The following is a 26,305-nucleotide window of genomic DNA, read 5'->3' on the forward strand; positions in this document are numbered from 1 at the left end:
CCCCTGGGCCATTCAATAAACAATGCAGTAGGATTAGGGCTGCAGAAACCCAGAAGCTACCTGTAGATTAAAAATGGAACTGAAGCAAGGTGTGCACATGAGCACGTCACATTAAATGGCGCCAAACTGCACAGTGCTTTCAGCGGCTGCCTTTGAGAGCCTCCCACGATACGAACAGCCACCTCAAGAGCGGGACCTCCACGCCTCCCTTTTCCAAGTGGCGGCTGTTTTCTCCATCATCGGAGTACCTTGACAGGGTCTCCAACCCAGGAGATTCGGCTCTTATTTTGTTTCTTCTTCCGTCCTTGCAGCATCTTCTTGGGTGATGGCATTTCGGGGATGTTGTCGTCCACCTCCTCGTCCTCGTCGGCTTCTTTCACCGCCAGGTTGGGACACCTTAAAGGGAAGATATACAGTCCCTGCAGTGGAGAACTGCGGCCACAAGCGTTCGGCGACACCCCTAAGGCTCTCTCTGTCCTGCCCCCCCCCCCAACACCCACATTTTGAACATTTGAGCAACTGAAATCAAAAAAGAAAAGATCACCTCCTTTGCTGGCAGGCTTGCTTGGTCTTCCCACTGCCACCAAACTTAATCATATCCTGGCAAGCTTTGCACTTGCCACACTCAGGCTGCTGGCAAACCTGGAAGGGAAGGAGGAGACGAGGTGACGCTAGGAGGGCTTCACAAAGAAACTGGAGTCGGGAGCTGTGAGTGCTGCTGGTGTGCTTCAGGGGGCGCGCCACCGGTCTGCTTCAGGGAGCAATTTGGTGAATTATAAGAGTGCTAATGGGAACTGATTGGCTCTCAGATACTGTTGAAACCTGGGATCTTCTGCATGCCAAGCAGAGCTGCTGAGCCACTGTCCCTCCCTGCCTGGCCCTACCTCGCAGACCCCGCAGCGCCGGCGCTTCATGGCGTTCTCCTTGTCTTCCTCCTTCTCGTTCTTCTCGATCTGCTCGGAGAAGAAGGTGTCGAAGATCAGGTAGACCAGTTTGGTGGTGGTGGCCTTCGTGGGGCCTTTGTCCTTGTCGATCTTGGTGGGATGCCGAATGGCCTGCCTCCTCGCAGCTCGCCTGGAAGGGGGAGGCAAGGGGGTGAAAACGGCAACTGGTCTTTCCGTGCAATGCGAGGACCATACCTTGTCCTTCATAAACCTGCCTGGCTGTGACAGTCATGTCTGAAGGCCTGGTTTTGAGTCCCCTGCCTTCTGAGATGAGGGTCAACCCTGGAAGGGGCCTTCTTGGTCGTGGCGCTGAAGCCTCGGAACTCTCTCCCCCAGAGACACCCATCTGCCCCCTTCTGTGGCCATCTTTTGCCAGCGGGTGAAGACTTCTGTTTATCCATTTCATATTCCGTCAGTGAGCCCCTATCCTGAACTATTGTTCTGCCATGTATTTTAATTGTTTTGTTTCTCAGCAGGGCCCCCGCTGGCACCCTACCTCTTCCCCAACGTGACTCCGGCCAGCTTGATCAGGTCTCTCATGCAGGGGGTGATGAGGACGGGGGGCTCGTCGCTGTCTCCCGCCTCGTCGTAGCTCTCTACCTGCTCCACCACAAACTGGGCGTGCCGTAGGAGGGAGTCTTCCGTGAAGCGGTTGAAGTTCAGGCCGGCAGGAGGGACGGTCGTCTGAGGACAACGACAAGGACGTTACGCCCTGTGCCAGGCAGCAGGACATCTCCCCCCCAACCTTTTTGAGTCGGTGGGCACCTTCAGAAACCTGACACAGTGCAGCCATAAAATGCCAGTCACAAAAGAACAGGGATTGAGGTTCTGCAGCATTTCTGCTTATCAGCACACTTAACAATGAACATGTTGTTAAAAAATGTTTTTTCCTTGCAGACACCCAAATGTGCCCATTGCTGGCAGTAGCTGGCAGCTCTCCAGTGGACAGGCACAAGTTTTGCTGGCACTACCTGGCCACACCCACTTTCTGAAAACATTTGGTGGGCACTGGTGCCAGGGTGCCCATGGGCACCATGTTGGGGAACCCCAGCTGCACAGATTTAAACACCTGTCTTGAGAGAAATGGCTGCTTTCCTTGAGCCTGTGTTCACAGGAGGGCCTTCCTGCAGTTTCAACCAGCTGGGGTAGGGTGGGGAATGCAGAGTTTCTCCTGTATCCAACTGACCTCGATCTTGTTCAACAAATCCTCGTAACTGACGTCAGGGTTGTTCTGCAGGAACTCCACCACGATTTTGCTCATGTAGATCTTCTCTTGCATCAGGGCGAAGATGGCGGCGTACTCCTCGCTGGACTCCATCAGGATGTAGTCGGCAAAAGCTGGAATCGCAAAGAAGACGTCGGGGTCTTGGGAAATGTGCTCAACATCAAGGCCACTCACAAGTCTGCTGCCTACGATCCTGGGAATGGCCTTGGGAGAGGAGCAAAGAAGGGCTTCCGTCCACCTTACATTTACTGCCCACCAGCTCCACGTGGAGATTTTAGTTTCTAGTATGATGAGAGGGGGAGGGCAAATCGACCCTCCTCGTGTTCTCGCACTCTCACCTGTGGTGAAGCCGATCAAAGCCTTCTCCCCTCCATCAAAGCCGGTAATCCACCAGGCGTTGATGGGACCCATCTTCTTAGCCCGGACGCCACCTGAAACAAAGAAGCAGGAAGAGATCAACGCAAATCTGGCTTTTCTCAGCCAGTGTGCACCTAAAAAAACAGCTGGGTTTTCGGTTGAGGCCAGGGAGGAAGAGCTGTCCCGGGGAATAATCTACAAACTGGAGGTCCCGCCTAGTAGAGGATCTATTTGATCGTACCAGAGCACAGATGCAGTTAGGACAGGTGATCTACTGACTGAATCATAGAATCATAGAGTTGGAAGGGGCCATAGAGGCCATCTAGTCCAACCCCCTGCTCAACGCAGGACTAGCCCTAAGCATCCTAAAGCATCCAAGAAAAGTGTGTATCCAACCTTTGCTTGAAGACTGCCAGTGAGGGGGAGCTCACCACCTCCTTAGGCAGCCTATTCCACTGCTGAACTGCTCTGACTGTGAAAATTTTTTTCCTGATATCTAGCCTATATCGTTGTACTTGAAGTTTAAACCCATTACTGCGTGTCCTCTCCTCTGCAGCCAACAGAAACAGCATCCTACCCTCCTCCAAGTGACAACCTTTCAAATACTTAAAGAGGGCTATCATGTCCCCTCTCAACCTCCTTTTCTCCAGGCTGAACATTCCCAAGTCCCTCAACCTATCTTCATAGGGCTTGGTCCCTTGGCCTGGTGTAGGGGAGGAATGGGGCTCTGTCATCTAATGGAAATTTTAGATTTAGTATTTTACTAGGGACAGGGATTAATTCAAGGGGGTTTTATGGCAATTGCTGTATTTTATCCTTTTATCTTGATGTAAGCCGCCCTGGGTTGACCCCGTCAGGAGGGGCGGGGTAGAAATTAAAATATAAATAAATAAATAGGTTCGAGTTCCGTAGCATCTCAGAGGCCAACAAGATTTTGAGGGGTATGTGCTTTCGAGAATCGAAGATGCCTCTGTCGGATACAAGCAGGAATAAAGATCCCCGAGTCCTTCTATCCTGGTGTTGCAAAGAAGGCAGGATGCAAAATGCATTCAGCGTGATTAGGGGGAGGAAAGACTCTTAGGGGCAGCTCTAGTCAAGCGAGTTCCTATAGGCACTGTACTTCTGCACCCTGGTGGGCGACTAAGGGGCTGCTGGACTGGCATCTGCCTGGTCTCATGCAGAGCAACATGGTTATCATCTGAAACTCACTTCAGAATGACCCTGAATGGCCAGACTAGAGGCAAATAGCACAAGGAGGCCAAGATGAGGGACAGTGGAGCCAGGCTGAGAGGGGATCAGGGCCCTGATGGAGCATGACCAATTCCGCAGGGCCTGCAAAAGGGGGCTCCTCCGCCAGGCCTTTGGTTGAGGTCGACCTGAACAAATCACCTTCCATTGGCCCCGGAGCCTTCCTCCTATGAAAAATACCGTCCATTTGTCCAACCCACACTGTAGTTAAATTACTGTTCTCACCATTTTTCTACTGTTCCATTGTTATCACTGTATTGTTACTGCTTACAACTATTAAGTTATCTGTACTGTTCCCTGTTTGCTAAGTTCTATGTAAACCACCCTGAGCCTCAGGGGAGGGCTGTGTGTGTCTAAACAAACAAACATCTTTCCTCCCCCTAATCACACTGAATGCTTTAGGATGCTTAGGGCTGATCCTGCATTGAGCAGGGGGTTGGACTAGATGGCCTGTATGGCCCCTTCCAACTCTAGGATTCTATGAAACAAACAAACAAACTTTGCTTTCTTTAAAGACCTGACAACTGAAGTGAGCTACATGCAGACTCTTGCTCTTCTGAACAGAAGAGCCCTGCTGTATAGTCTACCTAGTCCAGCCTCCCGTCTCACTCTGTGGCCAGCCAGTTCCCCTGGAGGGCCAACAAGGCATAGAGACCAAGGCCTTCATAAGAATATTAGAAGAGCCCACCTGGACCAGACCAGTGGTCCATATAGCATCCTATCTCATACAGGGGCCAACCAGTTCCTCTGGGTGGCCAACAATAAGGAATAGAGACTGAGGCCTTCCCCTGGTAAGAATATCAGAGGAGCCCTGCTGGATCAGATCAATGGTCCAAATAATCCAGCATCCAGTCTCACTCAGAGGCCAGCCAGTTCCTCTGGAGGGCCAACAACAGGACATAGATGCTTCCTCTGATGTTACCTTCTGGTTCTAGGGTTCAGAGGCTGACTGCCTCTGAATGTGGAGGTTCCGCACCGCCACCCTGGTTAGCAGCCACTGACAGACTGAGCCTCCATGAATCTGGGATGCCCTCCAGTTCAAGTATGTTGGCAGAAAAATATTTATTTTTCAACTCTCTGTACCCCCTGCATAATTTTAGAAGCCTCTATCATGTCTCCGCTTGGAAAACTTTTTTCTAAAATAATAATATACGAAGTGTGCAGTATCTCCCTCTGCTGACAGGCCATTTAGCACCACTGATAAGGCAAATGCATCACTTGAGTTTATACACCAGATTTCAACTATTGTGCAAGACTGCTACTGCGTTAAGAGGTTATTCTTGGCAGAGCAGGATGTGGTCAAGTGGGAAAGGGGACATGATGTCTGGGACTACCTAGCAACATGCGTGTGGAAGCACAGCTGGCAGGGTGAAGCTGGCGATGGAGGAAGAGAAGGGAACTGTTTTTCCTAAGTCTGCAGAAAACCATAAAACTGTCATACAGCGGCGAGATTTATTTATACTTGACGTTGGACTAAATGTGCTTATGCAGATAAGTGTGCAGGAATTGAAAGACATCTGCGCATGTCTAAAAGTTGTTTGTTGCAAGGTATAAATACTGAGGCTGCTTGGGAGGAGTCCTTGGGTTTTGGTGCCAAGCTCCCTTTTATTGCAATGAAGTTCTGTCTGCTTCTGGACTCTCCCGGTTGTGTCCTTTATTGCAGGGGTAGTCAACCTGTGGTCCTCCAGATGTCCATGGACTACAATTCCCATGAGCCCCTGCCAGCATTCGCTGGCAGGGGCTCATGGGAATTGTAGTCCATGGACATCTGGAGGACCACTGGTTGACTACCCCTGCTTTATTGGGTGTAGGCACACCAGGCAAACAAGCTCATTTGGATACGACTGCGGTCAAAAACAGGCCCTGCTGAAGGATCTTTCCTGGGTGCCTCTAAATGTGGAGGCTTCTCTCAGTTACCACGGTTAGTATCCCCTCGTGTGAATGTATCTAATCCACTTTTCAAGCTGTTTATTCCTGTGGCCATCCCAACATCCTCTGGCAGCAAATCCCAGCTTTGAATCATTCTCTGTGTAAAGTAGTCTTTCCTTGTGTCCGCCTTGAACCTACTGCCCATCAGTTGCAGTGCAGGCCCTCGAGTTTCAAGTCTTTTGGGAGAGGGAGAAAAACCCCCCAACAAAGGGAGACCCTCAAGAAGGGCTTACCATCCAGGCAGGGGTTGTCGTCGTAAATGGGCTTCACGGTGCCGCTGAAGTAGAGCTCGATATTCCGTTCTATCAGGCCGGTGTCAAATGGGCACAGGTGACCTTTGCGATCGTAAACGCTGTTAGGAGAAAGAGAGGGCGACGATGTGTTTCTTAAAAATCTCAAAAGAGGGTGACAAAACGTATGTGTACAAAAGACAAAAAGAAACGTCAGAAAAGAAATGAATTGTCTATTAGACAAGAAACTGTTTCTCGTGCCTACTTTGTGGGTGGGGCTTTATTCCGGCAAGGCTTCGGATTGGCTGTGCAGATTCCTTTTAAAGGATGCTTAGGTAGCAGCTCCTCCTGCGGCACATGGATCTCCAGTGTCATGGAGTGGGCTCCACCTCCTCCAGCAGCTATCTTGTGGCTTGACCCACCGCCCCACGCCAGAATTCTAAAGATGCCTGTGGGCTCAGAAAAGTCGGGGAGCCCCGGCAAGTCAGCTCACCTGAAGGAGGTCACCTTGTGCTGGGGCAGGTCTTCGTAGCTCTCGAACCCGTCTTCGTTGGCGTCAAAGATGGACAAGCGCTCGTCCGTCAGCATCTCTGGCTCGTCCAGCTGGGGAGAGAGAAAACACCTCCCTATCAGAACCCACCAAGCTAAATCATGGGGTTATTCTGCAGAAGCCCCCCCTGCTCTTCCCGTATGATAGAAGCACTGGGGAAATTTATTATTTAATTCTTTTGCTTGTCGTGTTTTTAAACCTAATTTAATTCCACCCAAATTCCCATTTTTGGGATCTGCATTATATAGGAGTAATTTTATTCCTGTTGTCATCTGTCCAGAGTGCTTGCGGAGAGGGTGGAAAACAGATATAAAAAGAAGAAGAGTTGGTTTTTATACCCTGTTTTTTACTACCAGAAGGCAGCAACTTGAAGTCACCTTCCCTTCCGACCATAGACACCCTGTGAAGTAGGTGGGGCTGAGAGCGCCCTGACAGGACTGCTCTGTGAGAACTGCACTATCAAGACTGTGACTAGCCCAAACCAACGCTTCTAACTTCCGTTTTTTTAAAAGTAAATTTCCAAGCTTCTTCTCTAGGAAGTTATCTCGACAACAAAAAGGACTAATTTTACTTTTAAAAAATTAAGAAGAAAAGTTATTTTTTAGACCCCGCTTTTCGCTTCCAGGAGGCGTCTCAAAGCAGCTCCCAATCGCCTTCCCTTCCTCTCCTCACAACAGACACGCTGTGAGGGAGATGAGGCTGAGAGCGCTCTGACAGGACCAGTCAGAACGACACTATCAGGACTGTGACTAGCCCAAGATCACCTAGTTGACTGCATGTGGCAAAGTGGGGAAAACTAACCTAGCTTGCCACATTAGAAGCCACAGCTCTTCACCACATTTATTTAGTAATAAAATAACAATGCCGGGTGTCAACTTCTGATGCTGAACCGGCTAACATGGGATTCTGGCCCAGCAACACGGCTCTGCCAGGACACTCACTGCATTGTCGGGATCCCCCTGGAAAAACTTGAGGTCGGGGTCGTCCAGGTACTGCCTGCAGTCGGCACACTTGGGCGGCGTGGTCTGAAAGGAACATACAAACGTAGATTTGGAAGGGACCTCAGAAGCCACCTACACCAACCCCCTGCTTGAGGCAGGATCAGCCTCAAGCAGCCTGTCTCAACTTTTCTACCCTTGAGAAACCCCTCAAACATTCTTCAAGCTTCGAGAAACCCCAGAATTGATGCAATCCTGCAGAATAGGATTGGGAAGCAGAGCTGTGGACATGCCCACCTGAAGCCCCTCCCCTTCCCAGGCTCTCCAGGACCATCACTGGCCATTTTGGGAGGGGGAGCAGGTTGACACGACCATTTCAGGTCATCTCTCCCAATAAATGTTTATCAAATTTTTAAAAATTGATTAACTCCCACCCATTTAGGAAACCCTTCCAGGGCTGTCAGGAAACCCCAGAGTTTTACGAAACCCTGTCCAGTCGCTGCTTAAAAACCGCCAGTGAGAGGGAGCTCTCTTGGGACAGCCTAGCCAGGTTTTCTAAAAGAGCAAAGGAAACGTACTACTTACTTTAACAGGTGGTATGATTTTAACCTGACTAGCTTCTTCTTTGACTTCAGACCTGGGCAGAAACAGACCACACAATCAGACTGGTGGGGAGCACAAACTAGCACAAGATTAACATGGACTGCGTTCAAAAGGAGAGACTCTGAAAGTCTGAGGAGGTAGTTCAACAACATATCGTCCAATTCTGTAATTTTCTTCAAAGAGACCATTTCTGACCATTTCACATACTGGCTTAGACATTTCCACCACTAATACTTGGTATAATTCTGGTATATTTGGGATATATTTTGGTATAATTGTTTGGGCAAAGTGGCACAAAGATGCTTTTGTGCAAAGCATCAGTTTCCATCTGTTCCAGCCTCCTGTCTCACTCAGAGGCTGACCAGTTCCTCTGGAAGACCAACAACAGGGCAGAGTGGCTTTCCTCTAAGGCAGGGGTAGTCAAACTGTGGCCCTCCAGATATCCATGGACTACAATTCCCAGGAGCCCCTGCCAGCGAATGCTGGCAAGGGCTCCTGGGAATTGTAGTCCATGGACATCTGGAGGGCCGCAGTTTGACTACCCCTGCTCTAAGGCTTTCCTCTAAGGTTGCCTCCTGGCTCTGGGAGTCATGAAAGCTCATATGCTGAATAAGACTGTGTTGGTCTTAAAGGGGACACGGGACTAACACTTTGTTCTAACCGACATGGCAACCCACCTCAATATGTTCCACTTAATATTTCTGGCAAGGGCTAGGGGGAGGAACTGGTCTCATGGCTTAAGTGCCACTCAGCGCTTAACACCCACTTAGGGAAGCTGTCCCACTCCTGAGTGCCTCCTCCTCCAACCGGCTTGCTTGTCTGTTCAGCGGCCAGCCAATCGCCTTCCGTCCCCCACCCCTGACCACCCCCTCCTCCTTCCACTTCCCACTGAGACTTGGAGGCTGTGTAAATCCCTGCCGTGTGAGAGCTGCCCCTGCCGGTTCCCTGCCCCAGGGACCTCCAGCCTGCAGCCCTTCCAGGTCCCCAATCTAGCACCCGTTGTATTCCTGAACGCAGCAAGCATGGCCCCGTAGTCTAACATTAGTTACTGTGTATTTTACAGTTCAAATGCACATATTCATTTTAAAAGTATATCTTTATTATTTCAAGGTGACCCATTTTGTTCACAATACACCGAATACATATATACTTCTGAAAACCTTATTGCCATAACAGTCCTACTCAATAGTTGACTGTGTTGCCTGCTCTCTTTTGACATTTTTTCCCCATTCAGCATAGGAAAAGCCCTGTGAACAGATGTCTGTTTCAGGCATTGCTGCAAACTACAAACATCTTTGCTAGAAAGAAGTGGCAGATGAAAGAGGACACAACGCTGGCCCCTGTACTTACGCATCTTTGTTTTCCATTTTGATTCTTTTCTCATCTTGCTCCTTGAAGGGGAAACGAAAGAGGAGTCACATTAAGAAGGCAGTGAATCTTTTAAAGCAAAACAGATGAACCAAATAAGGTGCAAGATCGGATCTAGTAGATGCTTATTCATTAAGGGCGTGCATTCGGCTAATAAAAATACCCCCAAATTACTTATCGGCATACCTTCTCCACTCCGAGTGGCAGATTGGTGGCTAGGGGTGAAATCTAGATTCCAAGGCATTTAAAGAGATCCCTGTAAATGCATCGGATGCAAGGAGCTGAAAAAATTTGGCACTCCTCAATTTCTACCAAATCTGAAAACCATATTGGTGTTGGGTTTTGGGAATACTACAAAATATCAATATTTTGGGGGTTCAATATACCCAAAACAAAAAATACCATGGGGGGGGGGAAACCCTTAGTATCCATCTTCCCCCATGGTCAGAACTGCAATATTCATCAGTCTGAAGGATTCAAGAATGTATCCAATTCAAGAATTTGAAATAATCGTGACATATCTTTTTGTCTGTGTGTGATTAGGGACCCCTACCTTCTCCCCAGAATCCTCTTCCTCTTCTTCTGGTTCTACGTTCATTTCATGTTTCACTTCTCCGTTCACCTCTTCTGATTTTCGCTTCGTGGAGCTGCTGGAATGGCCCACAAAATGGACAAAAAGAAGGTCAATGTGGCAAAATGCTTCTTGCAATTGTTTGCATGAGGGAGGCAGGGGTGGCTAAATCAAGAGGTACAAGGCCTTGTGTGGTCTGGGCCTTGAAAATCTGCAGGACCGCCTCCCTGATTATGTCCCCCAAAGAACGTCGGCAAATCCCAATCTGTTGGTGGCCCCTGGCCCTGAGGAAGTGTGTTTGGCCCCAATAAGAGCCAGGGCTTTTTTGGCCCTGGCACAAGCCTGGTGGAATGAGCTGAGAGCAGAGATCTGGACCCTAGCAGAGATATCAACATTCCAAAGGTGGCGTTCTTCCGCCAGGAGTACAGCTGAGGCCACAGCAAGCAGTATTGTAAACCTTGGAATAAATGTTTGCATTCCTGTCGCCAGCTTGATAGATTTCTTCTGCATGTTGGGCCGAAGCAGCAGAACAAAAGTATGAGCCCAGCCGGGCACCTTGAAGACCAACAGTCTCATTGTGGGGATACGTTTTCGTGTGCATGCATGCGCACAAAAGCTTATCTCCAGAATAAAACTTCATTGGTCTTCAAGCTGCCCGACTGGACTCAAACTTTGTTCCTTTCCCCAGATAAGCGATTATATTTTGCTCTTTCCTGGCCTGCAGCGCAGGACTGTTGTTTCCTTTCCTTGCCTCTAGCCTCACTGGGAGGTCTGTTAGGCAGTGAGAGAGCAAACGGGCCAGGGTTGCTCCCAGATATAGACTCAGAAGGGGGCGGGGAGATGCTGAAGGCACAAATTCCTCAACAGTCTCTTCTGTCACAGCTGCTCTCCCTTTTCCTTTTTTTCTAATTAAAAAAAGAGAGGGGGGGGGGCTATGGAGGCTACCTGCGTCAGAATAACCAGCAGACGGGGACATAAAATTAAGAAAGATCCAGAGTGTCCTGTAAGCATGAAAAAAGAAGGCCCCTCCAAGAGAATGGACAACACCAGGGCCGACTTTACTCACCCTTTGGAAAACATAGCCACAATGGTGGGCTGCCGGCCAGAACTGCGGGTGACCCTTGAACTGCCAGGGGACTCTGCGCATAAAAAGAGAGTGGCTGTTAAATTATTACTATTATTGTTGTTGTTATTATTATATTGCGATTTATTTCCCGCCACGAGCCTTTGGGCAGTTACAAGCGTCAGATAAAAACCTTAAAAATCCCATTAAAAAACCCTGACATAAAATCATAAAATACAACAATATCAAACATTATACAATAAAGATATGGCGGAAACATCGTCCCATCTCTAGCAATCCCCAGCAATACCTCTGTGGGGGGGGGAGGGGGGAGGACGCAGATGGAACTTGCAAGCCGCCACTCCTATGGGGGGCCACGATCTTCCTTGCCGCCCAACCCCAACCATCGTTAGCGCCTGCTTTCACAGCGTGTGAAAAACCTGGAGGGCCCAGGCTAGCCTGATCTCACCAGATCCTGGAAGCTAAGCAGGGCCAGTACTTGGATGGGAGACCTCCAAGCAAGTCCAAAGTCACTGTGCAGAGGCAAGCAATGGCAAGCCACCTCTGTTCATGGACCTGGAGGGCCCAGGGTGGCCTGATCTCAGCAGGTTCAAGTCTGGTTGATGCCCAGGGTTGCTATGCAGAGGCAGGTAAGGGCAGACCACCTGTGCTGTTCCTCGCCCTGGCCTGGATGGCTCAGGCTCGCCCGATCTTAGGTGCTAAGCAAGGTGCTTCTGAGTGAAGAGAAGAGCCATGGACTGAGCCCGGACACACACACACACCACCTCTGGTCCCCAAATTGCTGCTTACTTCTGCTCTCGCTGTTGGACTTGCTCCTCCGGCCCCGACGGGCTTTGGACACGGGTGGCGAGGCCAGGGTGGCTGAGGAGGAGGAGGACGACGCGGCTGCCTCTTCGGTCTCCATGGCGGCCTCCTCCGCTCCCTTGCGGTGCGGCCCCTCGGATTCGTCGTCACTGCCGCAGGTGCCGTTCTCCGTGTAGCCGTTGGGCTTCTGGCCGAGTTCTGGGGTGTCTCCATTCTCCAAGGAGAGCTCTTCGGGGAGCAGGGCTTTGACTTGGGCCAAGTACCGCTCCTGGGGGAGGCAGAAGGCCAAGAAGCTGAGCCCACGGACTTAAGGGGTAGCCCTATATTTAAAGTTTGAGTCCGGTGGGACCTTTAAAACTGGCAAAGTTTTATCTGTTATCTGTATCTTTTTCCTGTTTCCTGTAAACCGCCCTAAGCGTGTAGGGAGGGCGGTATATAAATATAAATTAATTAATTAAATAAATAAAAGAGATCCCGACCAGTTGGAAAGGTGGAGTAAAAAAAACTGTTTTAAACAATAACACTATTATTATTGTCGTTGTTATTGTTATTATTAAATCACATAGATGCAATCAAAATACAAGCAGCGCAAAGCTCAAATTCTGGAATGAGTTTCCCAAAATTCTGCCGGCTGGAAGGGAAGGTGGGACAAAATGCCTGCAGAGGGATTCCACAGAGCAACGTCAGGACAGAAGGGGAGGGCGAATTCACCTCTGAAAGTTCCTCTTGGCGAAGCTTCGTCTCCAGATCCCTCAGCTGGTTCTGAATATCGACTTGTAAGAAGCCCTGCATCAGGTGCAGCTTCTCTTTGATGCACTCCTGGAGGCAAAGACAGAACGTTTCAAACACTTTCCCACGAAGGCTTCTCACGGGATGGATGTGGGGGGTGGGGAGGGCACTCACCCGTTCGCTGCGACCATCTTCACCCCTCTCCAGGTCTTTCAGCCTGTGGAAACACCAAACCACCCAACCGCACTGTTACATAACGTCAAGAAGAGCCCTGCTGGATCAGGCCTGGGAGGGTCCATCCAGCCCACCATCCTGTCTCACATACTGCCACAGGAGGCCTTCTCCTCCTGGCTTCAGGGTTCACAGGCTTAGAAACATAGAATGATAGAGTTGGAAGGGAGCTCCTGGGTCATCTAGTCCAGCCCACTGCACCATGAAAGACACTCACAACCCTCTCGGTCATCCCCTGTCACCTGCCACCCCCTTGAGCCTTCACAGAATCAGCCTCTCCATCAGATGGCTCTCCAAGTCTCTGCTTAAAAATGTCAAAGATGGAGAACCCACCACCTCCTGAGGAAGCCAGTCTTGGTGTGTCTGAAGAGCTGCTGCTTTCAAATTCAGGATTTTTCCTATTTGGGGCAGGCCAGGGCACGGTCAAGTCCATGGACAATTTCAAACATGCCAGGGTATATCACTTTTGCAATCCCAACAATGAAGATCATGGCATCCGGCCCTCTCAATTCCTGGCAAATAGATGGGGAAGAAATGGAGGTAGTGACAGATTTTATTTTCCTGGACTCCAAGATCACTGCAGATGGGGACTGCAGCAAAGAAATTAAAAGACGCTTGCTTCTGGGGAGGAAAGCTATGGCAAATCTAGACAGCATCCTAAAAAGCAGAGACATCACCCTGCCAACAAAAGTTCGTTTAGTCAAGGCTATGGTTTTCCCAGTTGCAATGTATGGCTGCGAAAGTTGGACCATAAGGAAGGCCGAGCGTCAAAGAATTGAGGCTTTTGAACTCTGGTGCTGGAGAAGACTCTTGCGAGTCCCTTGGACTGCAAGGCGAACAAACCGGTCAGTCCTAGAGGAGATCAGCCCTGCCTGCTCCTTAGAAGGTCAGATCCTGAAGATGAAACTCAAGTACTTTGGCCACCTCATGAGAAGGAAGGACTCCCTGGAGAAGAGCCTAATGCTGGGAGCGATCGAGGGCAAAAGAAGAAGGGGACGACAGAGAATGAGGTGGATGGATGGAGTCACTGAAGCAGTCGGGGCAAACTTAAATGGACTCCGGGGAATGGGAGAGGACAGGAAGGCCTGGAGGATCGTTGTCCATGGGGTTGCGATGGGTCGGACACGACTTCGCACCTAACAAGAACAACAATCCCAACAACATTCCTCCCCGCCCCCAGTACGTCTCTTCAAATCCACTTTTCGGCACAAGTCATTGCTCTGCACCATACAAAATATTTTTACACACTTGCCTGAATAAATGATTAAGGACCAAGGTTTCTACTCTTGCGGATCGCTTCCTGCAACTAGGACCCGATTCTGAGAACCAGTGTGGTGTTGTGGTTAAGAGCGGCGGCTTCTATTCTGGAGAACTGGATCTGATTCCCCACTCCTCCTCTCCATGCTGCCAGCTGGTTGGTCTTGGACCAATCCCAGTTCTCTCAGAGCTCTCTCAGCCCCACTTACCCTGCAGGGTGTCTGTTGTGGGGATTGGAAGCTGCTCTGAGACTCCTCCAGGTAGTAAAAACCGGGGTACGGAAAACCGGCTGCTTCCTATTTCAGGCATTTCTGCACCGACGAACAGATCACGCAAATGGTTACGGCCGGCTTTCTCAACCAGGGTTTCATCACCGAAATGTAGCAAGAACATGACCGAAACGTGGGCAGCTGTCCTAGGGACGCCAGGAATTTCCTTCGCTTCGCAGAGGCGAGCGATTTCCCTCTGGATGCTTCCCAGGGAGTCACCCCCTCAATCAAGCACAAAGGGCCACTGATGGGAGGGGGAGGAATCAAGCAAAAAAAAAAAAACACACAAAATGCACCACCCACCCTTCAGGCCTAGACAAAAGGGCGCCAGGGAGCAAGTTTTCTGCAACAGAACAAGGTGTCTCTGCACCCGCCGCCCCCCCCCCCCCCCAGCTCAGCTCAGTTCACAAGTTCAAGGAAAGTCTACCATTTCCTCCGGGTCCCAAGCCCCTCACCCTGAGTCCCAGCAAAGACAGACGCCCCCAGCGTGCTAGATTGAGACCCTGGCTTTCAAACTTTCTGGACTAAGGGAAAGCGTTCCCTTTAAGGCGAGAGGCCTTGCTGCTGAAATGTGGGCTTCCCCCGGCGTCCCCCTCCCCTTTACAAGAGAGACTCTTTCGAAATCCCAGCTTGGAGCTTCCTGGCTGCAATTCACTTGTGACTTTGATCCAATCTGATTTGGGCACAGGAGGGTCAAAATGCACTGCGGACAATTCATCTTCCACCCAGCTTTTTGCCCATACAGAGGGGGGGAGGGACCCCGGCCTGCTGTGACGAGGACTTTTGGCTCGATGCCGTTCTGTTGGGGCTTTGCGCCCGCACCCCTCTGACTCGCTTTTCTCCCCCTTCTTCTCTCTGGACTCAAGAGACGCAAGCCCTCGTCTGAGAAGTGGATCCTGGCCCACCGGAGTCCGAGCCACAACTCTGGACTGTATGGACCAGGGGTAGTCAAACTGCGGCCCTCCAGATGTCCATGGACTACAATTCCCAAGAGCCCCTGCCAGCATTCGCTGGCAGGGGCTCCTGGGAATTGTAGTCCATGGACATCTGGAGGGCCGCAGTTTGACTACCCCTGATATGGACAATGTATCATATAAAACCGCTGTTAACATTAAGGCAGCCTCTTAATCCTCCTGTATCTAAGTAGTATTGGATGCTGTTTCATAGTTCTTTGGTCTTAAATTTTATATATTTATACAGTTCCTTTTATTCTATTTTATGGTTTATAAATTTGTATCGTATATTTTGTAAAGGCCTCTGGCTATATACCAATAAATTTATCTATCTAAATGAAATGAAGGCCTCGGCCTCTCTGCCCTGTTCTTGGCCCTCCAGAGAAACTGGTTGGCCACTGTGTGAGAAGACCTGAGGCTGGACTAGATGGACCTTCACTGGTCTCATCCAGCAGGGCTCTTCTGATATCCTTTTGAAGGCCTCAGACTCTCTGCCTTTTTCTTGGTCCTCCAGGGGAACTGGTTGGCCACTGTGTGAGAAGACCTGAGGCTGGACTAGATGGACCTTCACTGGTCTGATCCAGGAGGGTTCTCCTGAAGTTCTTATCAAGGGAAGTTCTCAGCCTCTCTGCCCTGTTGTTGGCCCTCCAGAGAAACTGGCTGGCCACTGTGTGAGGCAGGAGGCTGGACCAGATGGACCACTGATCTGATCCAGCAGATCTCTTCTTAAGGTGAGAGCCAAGAGGCAGGCATCTCAGCCTGCCTATTCCAATGTTCTATCTACTGGGTCTCTAAAGCACATCTGGACTCAAATCCAGCTGCTCTACTGCAGACCAACATGGCTTCCCCCTGAAAACTATCTTCATAATAAACATGATAACCTTCAAGATGCCACATGATTCTTGGGTTTTATAAAAACACACCCAATGCTATGATGAAGGGAGCCCTGGCTCTCAAAAACGTAAGAAGACCAAAGTTTTGAGTCCAGACAAGACAAAAGAAAGACAAAAGTCCAGACAAAAGAAGACCAAAGTTTTGAGTCCAGACAAGACTGGACTCCAGAGAGAGCACAGAGGAGAACGAGGATGACCCAGGACCTGGGGACCCAGCTCGATGAGGGACTTGGGAATGTTCAGCCTGGAGAAGAGGAGGCTGAGTGGGGACAGGATAGCTCTTTAATTAATTGAAAGGCTGTCGCTTAGAGGAGGGTAGGGGGCAGCTCCTGTTGACAGCGGAGGATATGACCCGCAGTAATGGGTTTAAACTACATGTAGAATGGTGGCAGCTAGACACCAGGAAACTTTTTTCAGCAGTGGGATGGGCTGCCTAAGGAGGTGGGGAGCTCTCCCTCACTGGCCATCTTCAAACAGTGGCTGGACAGATCCTTCTCCTGGATGCTTGAGGCTGATCCTGCACTGAGCATAGGGTTAGCCTCCGTGGCCCCTTCCCAATCTAGGATTCTCTGAGTCTAGTTCAGCAGTGGGATGGGCTGCCTCAGGAGGTGGGGAGCTCCCTCTCATTGGCGGTCCTCAAGCAGCATCTGGACAGATATTTCTCCTGCTTGAGGCTGATCCTGCACTGAGCAGGGGGTTTGATCAGATGGCCTTCTGCTTCTCTGATTCTATGATTCCAGTGGCACTGTTAAGACCCACACAGTTTAATCCTGGGCATAAACTTTTGTGTGCATGCATCCTTCTTCAGATACCTAAAGAACAAACTTTGAGTCCAGGGGCACCTTGAAGACCAACTACGTTTAGTCCTAGGCATGAGATTTTGTGCGCATGCTGGACTTAAACAGTTTTGTGATTTCTCTCTCTCTTTCTCTGTACTGTTAGTAAGAGATCTGAGTGCCAAGATCAGATTGGTATTTTGTCCTCCATGTTGCATCCCCAAAAACAGATGAGAAAAGACCAATTGCCCTTCATTCCCATACAGGTCCTGAAAATATTGCTTCCCTTAAGATCAGCCATTGGGGGTCCCTGGGCAAAAGACAGTTTGTGACGTTCACACCCGAATTACTAACGCAGATGTACAGAGGAAGCAGCACCTAAACCCACCAGCCAACTTCCTACAAGCAAGTCTGTTAGCAAAAGGAGGGAGACAAACCAAACTTCACTTTCAAACAAACACAGGGTAAAGTAGCTGAGAAACATTTACGGTTGTTTCCCGGAACACTATGACTGCCCAGTTGTTTCCGTGGTGGTCTGAAGAAGCAGCACCAAGTTGGAGTCCGGGGACGGCATTAAGATCCACAAAGTTTTGTTCAAGGTATCAGCTCTCGTGCACACAGCGCACGTCTTTGCCCTTGCCAAGAAACGGGAGTTATGCGCACACCGACGGGCTTCAAAACGGGACAAGACTTTGTTTAAAAAGAGCACTTCCCAGGAGGTATAAACACGCCAGGCACCCCCCCCCCCCCCCAAACTACCGGCCGGCCGCAGACAATGGCCGTGCAGACGCTGTTTGCATCACTGTCGGAGGAAGCGGATACGCAAACAGACGGCCATGTGGCGCACGCTACAGGGGTAGGCCTCAAGGGCGGGAAAGACGCACACTGGAGACGCCTTCCAGGTGGAAGGCCAATTTGCAAGCAACTTAATACGAAGTTGCAAAGCCGGGGAGGGGGGGGGAGGAAGAGAAGGAGCGCTTTCCTTCTTCCGGCCTCCGCGCACGAAGAAGTCTAGCTCGCTTCTAAATAAGCACACCTTTCTGGCCTCCATTTTGCACACAGGCCTAGGAGCTCACCTACTGCTGGCCTCTGGAGCAAAGAGACACGGAGAGAGCGAAAGAAGGAAAGAGCGACGTAATTAATCGGAGGCGCAAGGAAGAGAGCCACGACTAAGGGGCGTCAAATTTATTTTCTTTCCTTGGGGGGAGAGAAAAGGGGGGGGGAAGTCATTTCTGCATTCTCCTGCCTTAGTGATTGCATCAATCCCTCACCTACAGTTCCAGCGATAATCCCAGAATCTCAAAAACGCAACTGGGAGGACGCGAGTGACCAATCCGCGGCTTTATTCTATCATGGCGGAGCAAGGAGGGCCACCCTCCGGAATGGAGACTAGTTAGCAACCCTGTCGGGAGCAAAACAGGGGGTGGGGGGAGAATGTGCACAGCTACAACTGTGGCCCAGCGGGGTCATAAAACGTGGCCTGCAAAAGCGACCAGGACAAAAGCAGTGGGCTTTGGGAAAAAAATAACTAAAATGCACAACCCGTAATTATTTGGAGCGACTGTCAAGACGGGCCAGCCCCCAAATCCAACCCCCTCCCCCTCCGGGAAGGGATGGCCGCCATCAAAACGCAGCGTGCTCCCGGAGGCGGCAAAAAGGAGGGCAAAGTCGCCCGCCCTGCAAGCTTGTAATCTGCCAACGTGCCCAACCCGCAGTCTCGCCCCCCCCCTTATGCATAAGGCAGGGCGTGTGAAGCATGGCTCGCTCCACTGGGCATGTTATGTGAGCCCTGCGTCACCCGTTCCCGCCAAGAAGCGCTTTCGAGCGCATACAGAATTCCTTTTCCGACATCCTGTCTCGGGTGGCACTAGAGGACGGTACCCAGGAAGGAACCAGAAAACATGACAGAGAAACCCCTCCACCCGAAAAAAGGGCCTCGGTGTTGCTGCTGCTCGATCTCTTTACCTCCCCCCCCCGACCCCCCAGCAAACCCCAGAAACGCATTTACAGTTCAGTTAAGGGAAAGTGACTTTGCAATGTGCGTGACTTCCCTTTGGGATTTTTTTTGTGGTGGGGGCCACACTCCATCCCTGCCATGCATTTTTGACCAAGGGTGCCCAGAAGGAAACTAGAGAACGTTGCCAAGACCCCCCCCCCAAAAAAAAACCCAAAGTAAAAAAAACCAAAAGTTCAGGTCTGCTCCTTTAATGAATGGTATAGATAAAAGATAGCAGCGATCCCATAAACACAAACCTATTTGCAACTCACACCTAAGGGAAAGTAACTTTCCAATGCAACCCCCCCCTCCATCTCCGCTTTTGAGACTTGGGGGGGGGGGCTTGCACTTGGGCCTCCCCATGGCCACATTTCTGCTAAGAAAAGTTGGAGAAGATAGGGGCTAAGGAAAAAGGGGACTTGGTTGGGTGGGTATTCTTGGGAAGGAAAGCTCCCCCCCCCCCAGGATTTTGCTATATCAGGGTGCAGCTCAGTAGAAAACAAACCCCTGAGGACTGGAAGTGGGCACAACACGAAACCCCCCCTCTTCAAATGAAAGAACCCACAACCCCAAACACACACAAATGACAGGAGAGGATCTAGTTCCCTATAGCTGGCAAAGCCCTTGTATTGCCACCAGGAGCAAAGAGACCCCCCCCCCAAGTAATCTGATGGGGGGGTGGCTGAGCTCCAACTAGGGTGTCCATAAGCAGCACTGGGGCTTCCCCTCTGAAGATTCCCCCCCCTTCACCCCACAAGCCTTGGGGTTCCCTTTGCAAACGCCCCTTTCTTTTTATGCAAGGTGGGGGCACCTCAAGGCTGATGCCCAAGGGAAGGAAGTGGGGTTTATTGGAGGGGGAGAAGGCTAGAAAGGGGGTGCAGAGTGGAGACACTTTTAGGAACAAGAGGGGGGTCAGCGACAGCCCCCCATTCCCCAGGGCCAGATGGCCGGGAAGGGGGGGAGCACTGCTCCCCACTTCTCCCCAAGGGGGCTAAGGAAAGGGTCTAGGACCTATCTTTTTTGGGGGAGCAGGAAGCCTAGAAAGGGGGGGTTGCAGAGAGGCGACAGCTCCAGGGCCAAGGAGGGGGGGAGAGCAATAGCCCCCCATTGCCCAGGACTGGGGAAAGCGGGACAGCAATGACCCCCCCACTCCCCCTTTGCATCTTTGGGGGGGATCTCATTATACACAGAGGGGGGGGGGAGGAGGGAGGGAGGGGCGGTCTGGGGGGGGTCTCCCGGGGAGCAAACGGGGGGGGGGGGGCTCGTCCCCTGCACTCACCGCCTGCGCAGCTCCTCCGGGGTCAGCGGGGCGGCCCGGGCGGGCATCGGGGCGGCGAGGCGGGCGGGCGGGCAGGAGGGTCGAGGGGGGGGGCCGGCGGGAGGCGCTTTTCGCGCGCACCGGGCAGGCGGGGAGGGGGGAGAGGGCAGCCGGGGGCGGGGCCAGGCGCGGGAGAGACCAATGGCGGCCGCGGCGCGGGGGGGCCGAGAGGGAGATCAGGTACAAACAGGCCCGGAAGGACGGGGCGCAACCAAGTTGGGGCCGGGGGGGAGAAGGAGGGAGGGAGGGAGAGACCAAGCGGCACCGAGCGGGAGGGAGGCGTTAGGGGCGTACCAAGTCGGCAGCAGAGCGGGGGGGGGGCGGGAGGCGGCAACGGCTTCCAACGGCTGACAGGAACCGTTTTTTTTTTTTTTTAATGTCTGAGGGAAGGAAAAAAGTTCGAAAAAATTAAATATAAAGTGAAAAATATAACTAGGGAGCTATAAATGACCTCATGCGAATGTGGAAAAATATAAAGTCACCACAATTTAAGCGTAATATATTAGCGGAAAGAGAGGCAAAATAGCACGTATAGAAGCAGAAAACAATATAATAATGTCACGTCAAACTACAATATACAATATAATAATCGAAATAAATACCGAAGGGCAATAGAAAACGCAGTTATATATATATATGATTAATATTACACATTGTTAATATTAATATATATATATTGTGATATGATAAGCGCATAACCTAAATCAAAGTAAAGTATGTAAGCCTAATAGAAAACATTATTAATGTAAATAAAAACCAATCCAATGTCATACTCTAACGTAAAGCTATAAATGACCTGGTACAACGATAATGCGATCGAATCCTAATATGGAAAAATATAAAACCACAAATATACAGGCGTAACATATTAGCGGGAATCAATATAAAATAGCACGCATATAAGCAGAAAATACAATAAGGTAATACTGTAATGTCAAACTAAACAGAAGACGACATAATAAATAAATAAATAAATAAATAAATAAATAAATAATAAAACCTAAGAAAATAAAATAATATAAATAAATACATAAGTGCAATAGAAAATAGAATAATAATAATGTATATAATATGATTCGTGCATAATCTATATTAATTTAAAGTGAAGCTATATAGGCTTAGTAGAAAACGTGAATCATTGAATGTAGCGGTATGCCTTGTGTGTTTATATAATAATAATAATGCCACTGAATGTATTTACGGGGCTGCCTCCTCCGCCATGCCCCCCAGAGCCCGCTAAGATGCAGCCGAGGAGAGCTGCAGAGGGTCGCAGTCCTGGTCCGGAGGGGGCCGCTCTCAGTCGTGGCCCCAGCCGGGTGGAACGCTCCCCCCCCCTCCGGGGCCCCCCAGGCCCTTAAGCCTTAAGGCTTTCTCCGCCAGGGCTCTTGAAACCCCCCCCCCCGGGACTTCTCCACAGCCCTGGAAGGGCTGCCCAAATGGGTGGGAAGTAATTCACTTCTATATCTATATCTCTTCATCTATATCTATATCTATATCTATATCTCTTCATCTATATCTATATCTATATATATATCTATATCTCTTCATCTATATCTTCATCTATATCTATATCTATATATCTATATCTTCATCTATATCTATATATCTATATCTATATCTATATATCTATATCTTTATCTATATCTATATCTCTTCATCTATATCAGGGGTAGTCAAACTGCGGCCCTCCAGATGTCCATGGACTACAATTCCCACGAGCCCCTGCCAGCGAATGCTGGCAGGGGCTCCTGGGAATTGTAGTCCATGGACATCTGGAGGGCCGCAGTTTGACTACCCCTGATCTATATCTATATATCTATATCTATATCTATATATCTATATCTTCATCTATATATCTATATCTATATATCTATATATCTATATCTTCATCTATATATCTATATATCTATATATTTATATATCTATATCTTCATCTATATATCTATATATCTATATCTATATATCTATATCTATATCTTTATATATCTATATATCTATATCTATATATCTATATCTATATCTATATATCTATATCGTGTGTGTGGGTGTGTGTAAATTAATTTATATATATAAACATTGTTAACCATCTAGCCGAGATGTATTTATTTATTTGTTTATTTGTTTGTTTATTTATTTATTTGGTTGAGGTTGACCCGGACCATCGCTTCCAATTGGCCCTCAGCCCCCCCCCTTATTATGACCACCACTAATCTGCCTAACGCACTGGGTCCCAGTAAGAGTTGAGCTGAGGCTCCTTTGCAGTTCTATCATATTATTATTGCTGTTATCATGTTGGGGTTATTGTTGCTGTACTGTTATTGCTGTTGTCACATGGGTAACCTCATGTTATCTGTATCTGTTCCCTGTTCCCTGTAAACCGCCCTGAGCCTTCGGGAGAGGGCAGTATATAAATATAAATAAACAAACAAACAAATACATAAAATTTATTTATTATACTGTTATATTGATTTTGATAGTGTTCTATGTAAATGTTCCAAAATGTTTTATGTAAACCGCCCAGAGCCGTAGGGAAGTGCGGTATAAAAATCTAAATAAATAAATAAATACATAAATAAACACATTATATTTGTATACTGCTCTTCCCGAAGGCTCAAGGCGGTTCACATGAAACAGAACAGAAACAGTACAGATAACTTAGATGTTCTGGCTGGACTAGTTGCAGTTCCCGGATCAAAGTCAAGTTCAGGCTTGCGTAGAGCGAGTTGCAGGAGTCCAGCCTGGAGGTGACCGTCGCGTGGATCACTGTGGCTAGGTGTTCCGGAGCCAAGTAGGGCGCTAGTAGTTTGGCTTGGCGCAGGTGGTGGTGGTCATGTTGACCTCCCTTTTAAAATGATGGCCAGGGTGGGTGGGAAGGGGGGGCCCCTGGAGGGGTACACACAGCTGTATACCACAATCACACCACTTCTGGGGTTTCGGTGGCCTGCAGAATATTGTAGTGGTTTCTCAATGGTTAGAAAGTTGAGAAAGGCTACCTTAAACAGTTCCGGAAGGCCTGTAAAACAGCAGTTCCGCCAGGCCTATGACTGAAGCTGGGGAAAAAATTAACACCAAGGAAATTATTATTATTATTATTATTATTATTATTATTATTATTATTATTATTATTATTATTATTATTATTATTATTCGATTTATTGCCGGCCACTCCCTTGCGGCTAATCCACTACCCATGCAGGCCTCCATACCTACAAAACAGGAAAAAAAACCCAAACCCACAAACTACCCAGCAAAATGGGGCTTCTTTGATCAGGCAGTTTATGAATATAATTCACTATTCTTCAATTAACACAATGTAATTAATTTAATTTAAAAGTTAAAGGCTGTTATCAACTGTTTATCATGTACAGTTAATTGTATAAATTCCTGTTGCTACTTGCCTGAGAAGGACAGGCTATAAAAATTAAATTATTATACTATTATAATAAACCTTTAAATGACATAATATAAATCTTATACAATATAATCATTTAATAAACAATATAATATATCATGTAATATAAATATGATATATGACATCATCATGATAAAATATACATAATAAAAACAATGTATACTGATTCTATTTATACCTTAGATTTTTACAACACTGGTGCCATCAATTCCCCAATATGATATAATCATAGTAGAAAAAATAATGGAATATAATTAGGTAAAGGTAAAGGTATCCCCTGTGCAAGCACCGAGTCATGTCTGACCCTTGGGGTGATGCCCTCCAGCGTTTTCATGGCAGACTCAATACGGGGTGGTTTGCCAGTGCCTTCCCCAGTCATTACCGTTTACCCCCCCAGCAAGCAAGCTGGGTACTCATTTTACCGACCTCGGAAGGATGGAAGGCTGAGTCAACCTTGAGCCGGCTGCTGGGATTGAACTCCCAGCCTCATGGGCAAAGCTTTCAGACGGCTGCCTTACCACTCTGCGCCACAAGAGGCTCTTGGAATATAATTATATAATGTAAAACTATAAATAATAAAATATAATATGAAAAAATACTGTGATAGAAAATATAAATAATGTAAATAATTAAACATTATATAAATAAAGTACAATAGATGGAACAAATCGAAAACCAGATCGCAATCCACATAAATCTTTTTAAAAATGGGTGCCAATCACAATTTTTAATTAGGATCAATCTAGAAAAGTTTTCTTTAGGACCATATTTAGAAACAGGGAGTGGGAAGGAAGCCCTGTAATTTGACCATGCAGATAATTCACAGCTACCCCCTCCTACTTCCTAGAGTAATTTGACTTATTTAGCGGTTTTTTTAATGTTGGCTGTCCTGATTGGAGATTTTAAAATTGTGGTCTTTTTACGTGAGCTTCCCTGACAAAGCAGATTCCAGATTCTCCCAATGGAAGGAGGTAAGCAGTGGGGTTCCACAAGGATCAGTCTTGGGGTGGGTGCTGCATAATTTGCTCATAAATGGTCTGGAATGGGGGTGGGATGGGGTTGGGAGGTGAGCATTGTGGTGGCCAAGTTTGGCAGATGACACAAAATTATTCAGGCTGGTGAAAACCAAGGCTGACTGTGAATGGAGGTAAGTGTCAGGGGGGATGCACATTCAAACAAACACCCCCCTCGCTTTAAGAATTGATAGAAGCTGAATTTGCTGAAAGGGAAAGAGACCATAGTGGATAACTCAAGGAAAAGATTGATCCAGTTTGTATCAGTGCTGGCGATTATTAAAGAAAGGACTGAAAATACAACAGGCAACGTTATCATGCCCCAGTTTTCATCTCTGGTGCAGTCTCATCTGAAATACCGTGTTGACTTCTGCGTACCATATCTCAAAAAGGACATTGCAGACCTGGAAAAAGTACCAAAGAAGTCAATGAAGAGGATTAGGAGGCTGGATAACCTTTCCTAGGAAGAAAGGCTGAAGTCCATTGAGAAAATATACAAAAAAGGGGGAACATGATAGCAATTCATAAAATTCTGCATGAGATAGAAAATGATAAAGGTTTGACAAATTTTAAATTAACTCCCACCCATTCCGGAAACCCTTCTAGAGCCATCGAGACACTCTAGGGCAGGGGTAGTCAACCCGTGGTCCTCCAGATGTTCATGGACTACAATTCCCATGAGCCCCTGCCAGAGAACGCTGGCAGGGGTTCATGGGAATTGTGGTCCATGGACATCTGGAGGGCCGCAGTTTGACTACCCCTAGGGTTTCACAAACCCCTGGTTGAAAAACCCTGGTGTAGGATCTGAGATACCCTGATGGGAGGGCAGTAAAGAAATTTAGCAAACAAAAACAAATAAATTAATTAAGGGATCTTGACCCAGTTGCTCACTGTCTCACCTCCCCCACAGAGTTGCTGTGAGGATAAGATCTGTGTGAACACTACTTTCTGCTTGAGACAACTGTACCTTAATCTCAAACCAATAGCTATATGTCTCTTTTCTTCACTGAAAATAACAGGTAGGCAAATTATTATTTTTTCAGAACCAACAATGAATCTCAAGACCATTCATCCTGCTGGACTGCATCTTGAGACCTCCTGTCCCCTGACCAATGCTGATTTTTCCACGCCCGCCACCCTTCTGCATATCACAGCTAATCCAATCACGCCTGCTGTGATCATTTGCTTGCTACTGTCATTCGGCGTCAGATGTCACTCCACCCTCCAAGGTAGAAGGACAGAGGGACTCACAGTCTCGCTGCATCTGAAGAAGTGAGTATCATTAGAACTCCTTCCCTGCTATTCGTCTTTAAGGTGCTGCTGAACTCTTGCTCTTTAGTTCCTGAAGAAGTGAGCAGTGACTCTCAAAAGCTCCTCTCCTTCCACAAATGTTGTGAGTCTTTAAGGTGCTCCTAGACTCTTGTTTTTTGTTATCTAAAGAAATGAGCAATAACAAACCTCTTCCCCTGCCACAAATTTTGTTCATCTTGAAGGTGTTCCTGGACTCTGTCTCTTTGGTATCTGAAGAAGAGAGCTGTGACTCCTGAAAGCTCCTCCGCTGCCACAAATATTGTTACCTGTTTATGTGCCCCACACCCATACTCTTT

General features: G+C 48.4%; 1 protein-coding gene across 2 annotated transcripts in view; it reads right to left on the bottom strand.

Annotated features, from left to right (window-relative positions):
- Positions 1–20,382, bottom strand: part of DNMT1 (DNA methyltransferase 1) — a 43,761-nt gene extending 23,379 nt beyond the window's left edge. The window contains exons 1-17 of one of the 2 annotated variants that reach the window (XM_077329760.1): positions 20,235–20,382; positions 12,755–12,797; positions 12,563–12,670; positions 11,837–12,119; positions 11,030–11,102; positions 9,946–10,039; positions 9,375–9,415; positions 8,007–8,058; positions 7,425–7,508; positions 6,427–6,536; positions 5,937–6,055; positions 2,508–2,600; positions 2,131–2,282; positions 1,441–1,628; positions 885–1,074; positions 545–642; positions 249–396 (exon numbers count right to left, since the gene is read on the bottom strand). In XM_077329760.1, the coding sequence (XP_077185875.1) occupies positions 249–396; positions 545–642; positions 885–1,074; positions 1,441–1,628; positions 2,131–2,282; positions 2,508–2,600; positions 5,937–6,055; positions 6,427–6,536; positions 7,425–7,508; positions 8,007–8,058; positions 9,375–9,415; positions 9,946–10,039; positions 11,030–11,102; positions 11,837–12,119; positions 12,563–12,670; positions 12,755–12,797; positions 20,235–20,281 (1,923 nt within the window). In that variant the 5' untranslated portion in view covers positions 20,282–20,382. Of the gene's footprint in view, positions 1–248; positions 397–544; positions 643–884; positions 1,075–1,440; positions 1,629–2,130; positions 2,283–2,507; positions 2,601–5,936; positions 6,056–6,426; positions 6,537–7,424; positions 7,509–8,006; positions 8,059–9,374; positions 9,416–9,945; positions 10,043–11,029; positions 11,103–11,836; positions 12,120–12,562; positions 12,671–12,754; positions 12,798–20,234 lie in introns of both variants that reach the window. The other variant, XM_077329758.1, reaches the window with a different exon arrangement.
- Between the last annotated feature and the right edge of the window lie 5,923 nt (positions 20,383–26,305).

This window comes from Paroedura picta, chromosome 3, assembly GCF_049243985.1.
Source record: "Paroedura picta isolate Pp20150507F chromosome 3, Ppicta_v3.0, whole genome shotgun sequence".
Lineage (NCBI taxonomy): Eukaryota > Metazoa > Chordata > Lepidosauria > Squamata > Gekkonidae > Paroedura > Paroedura picta.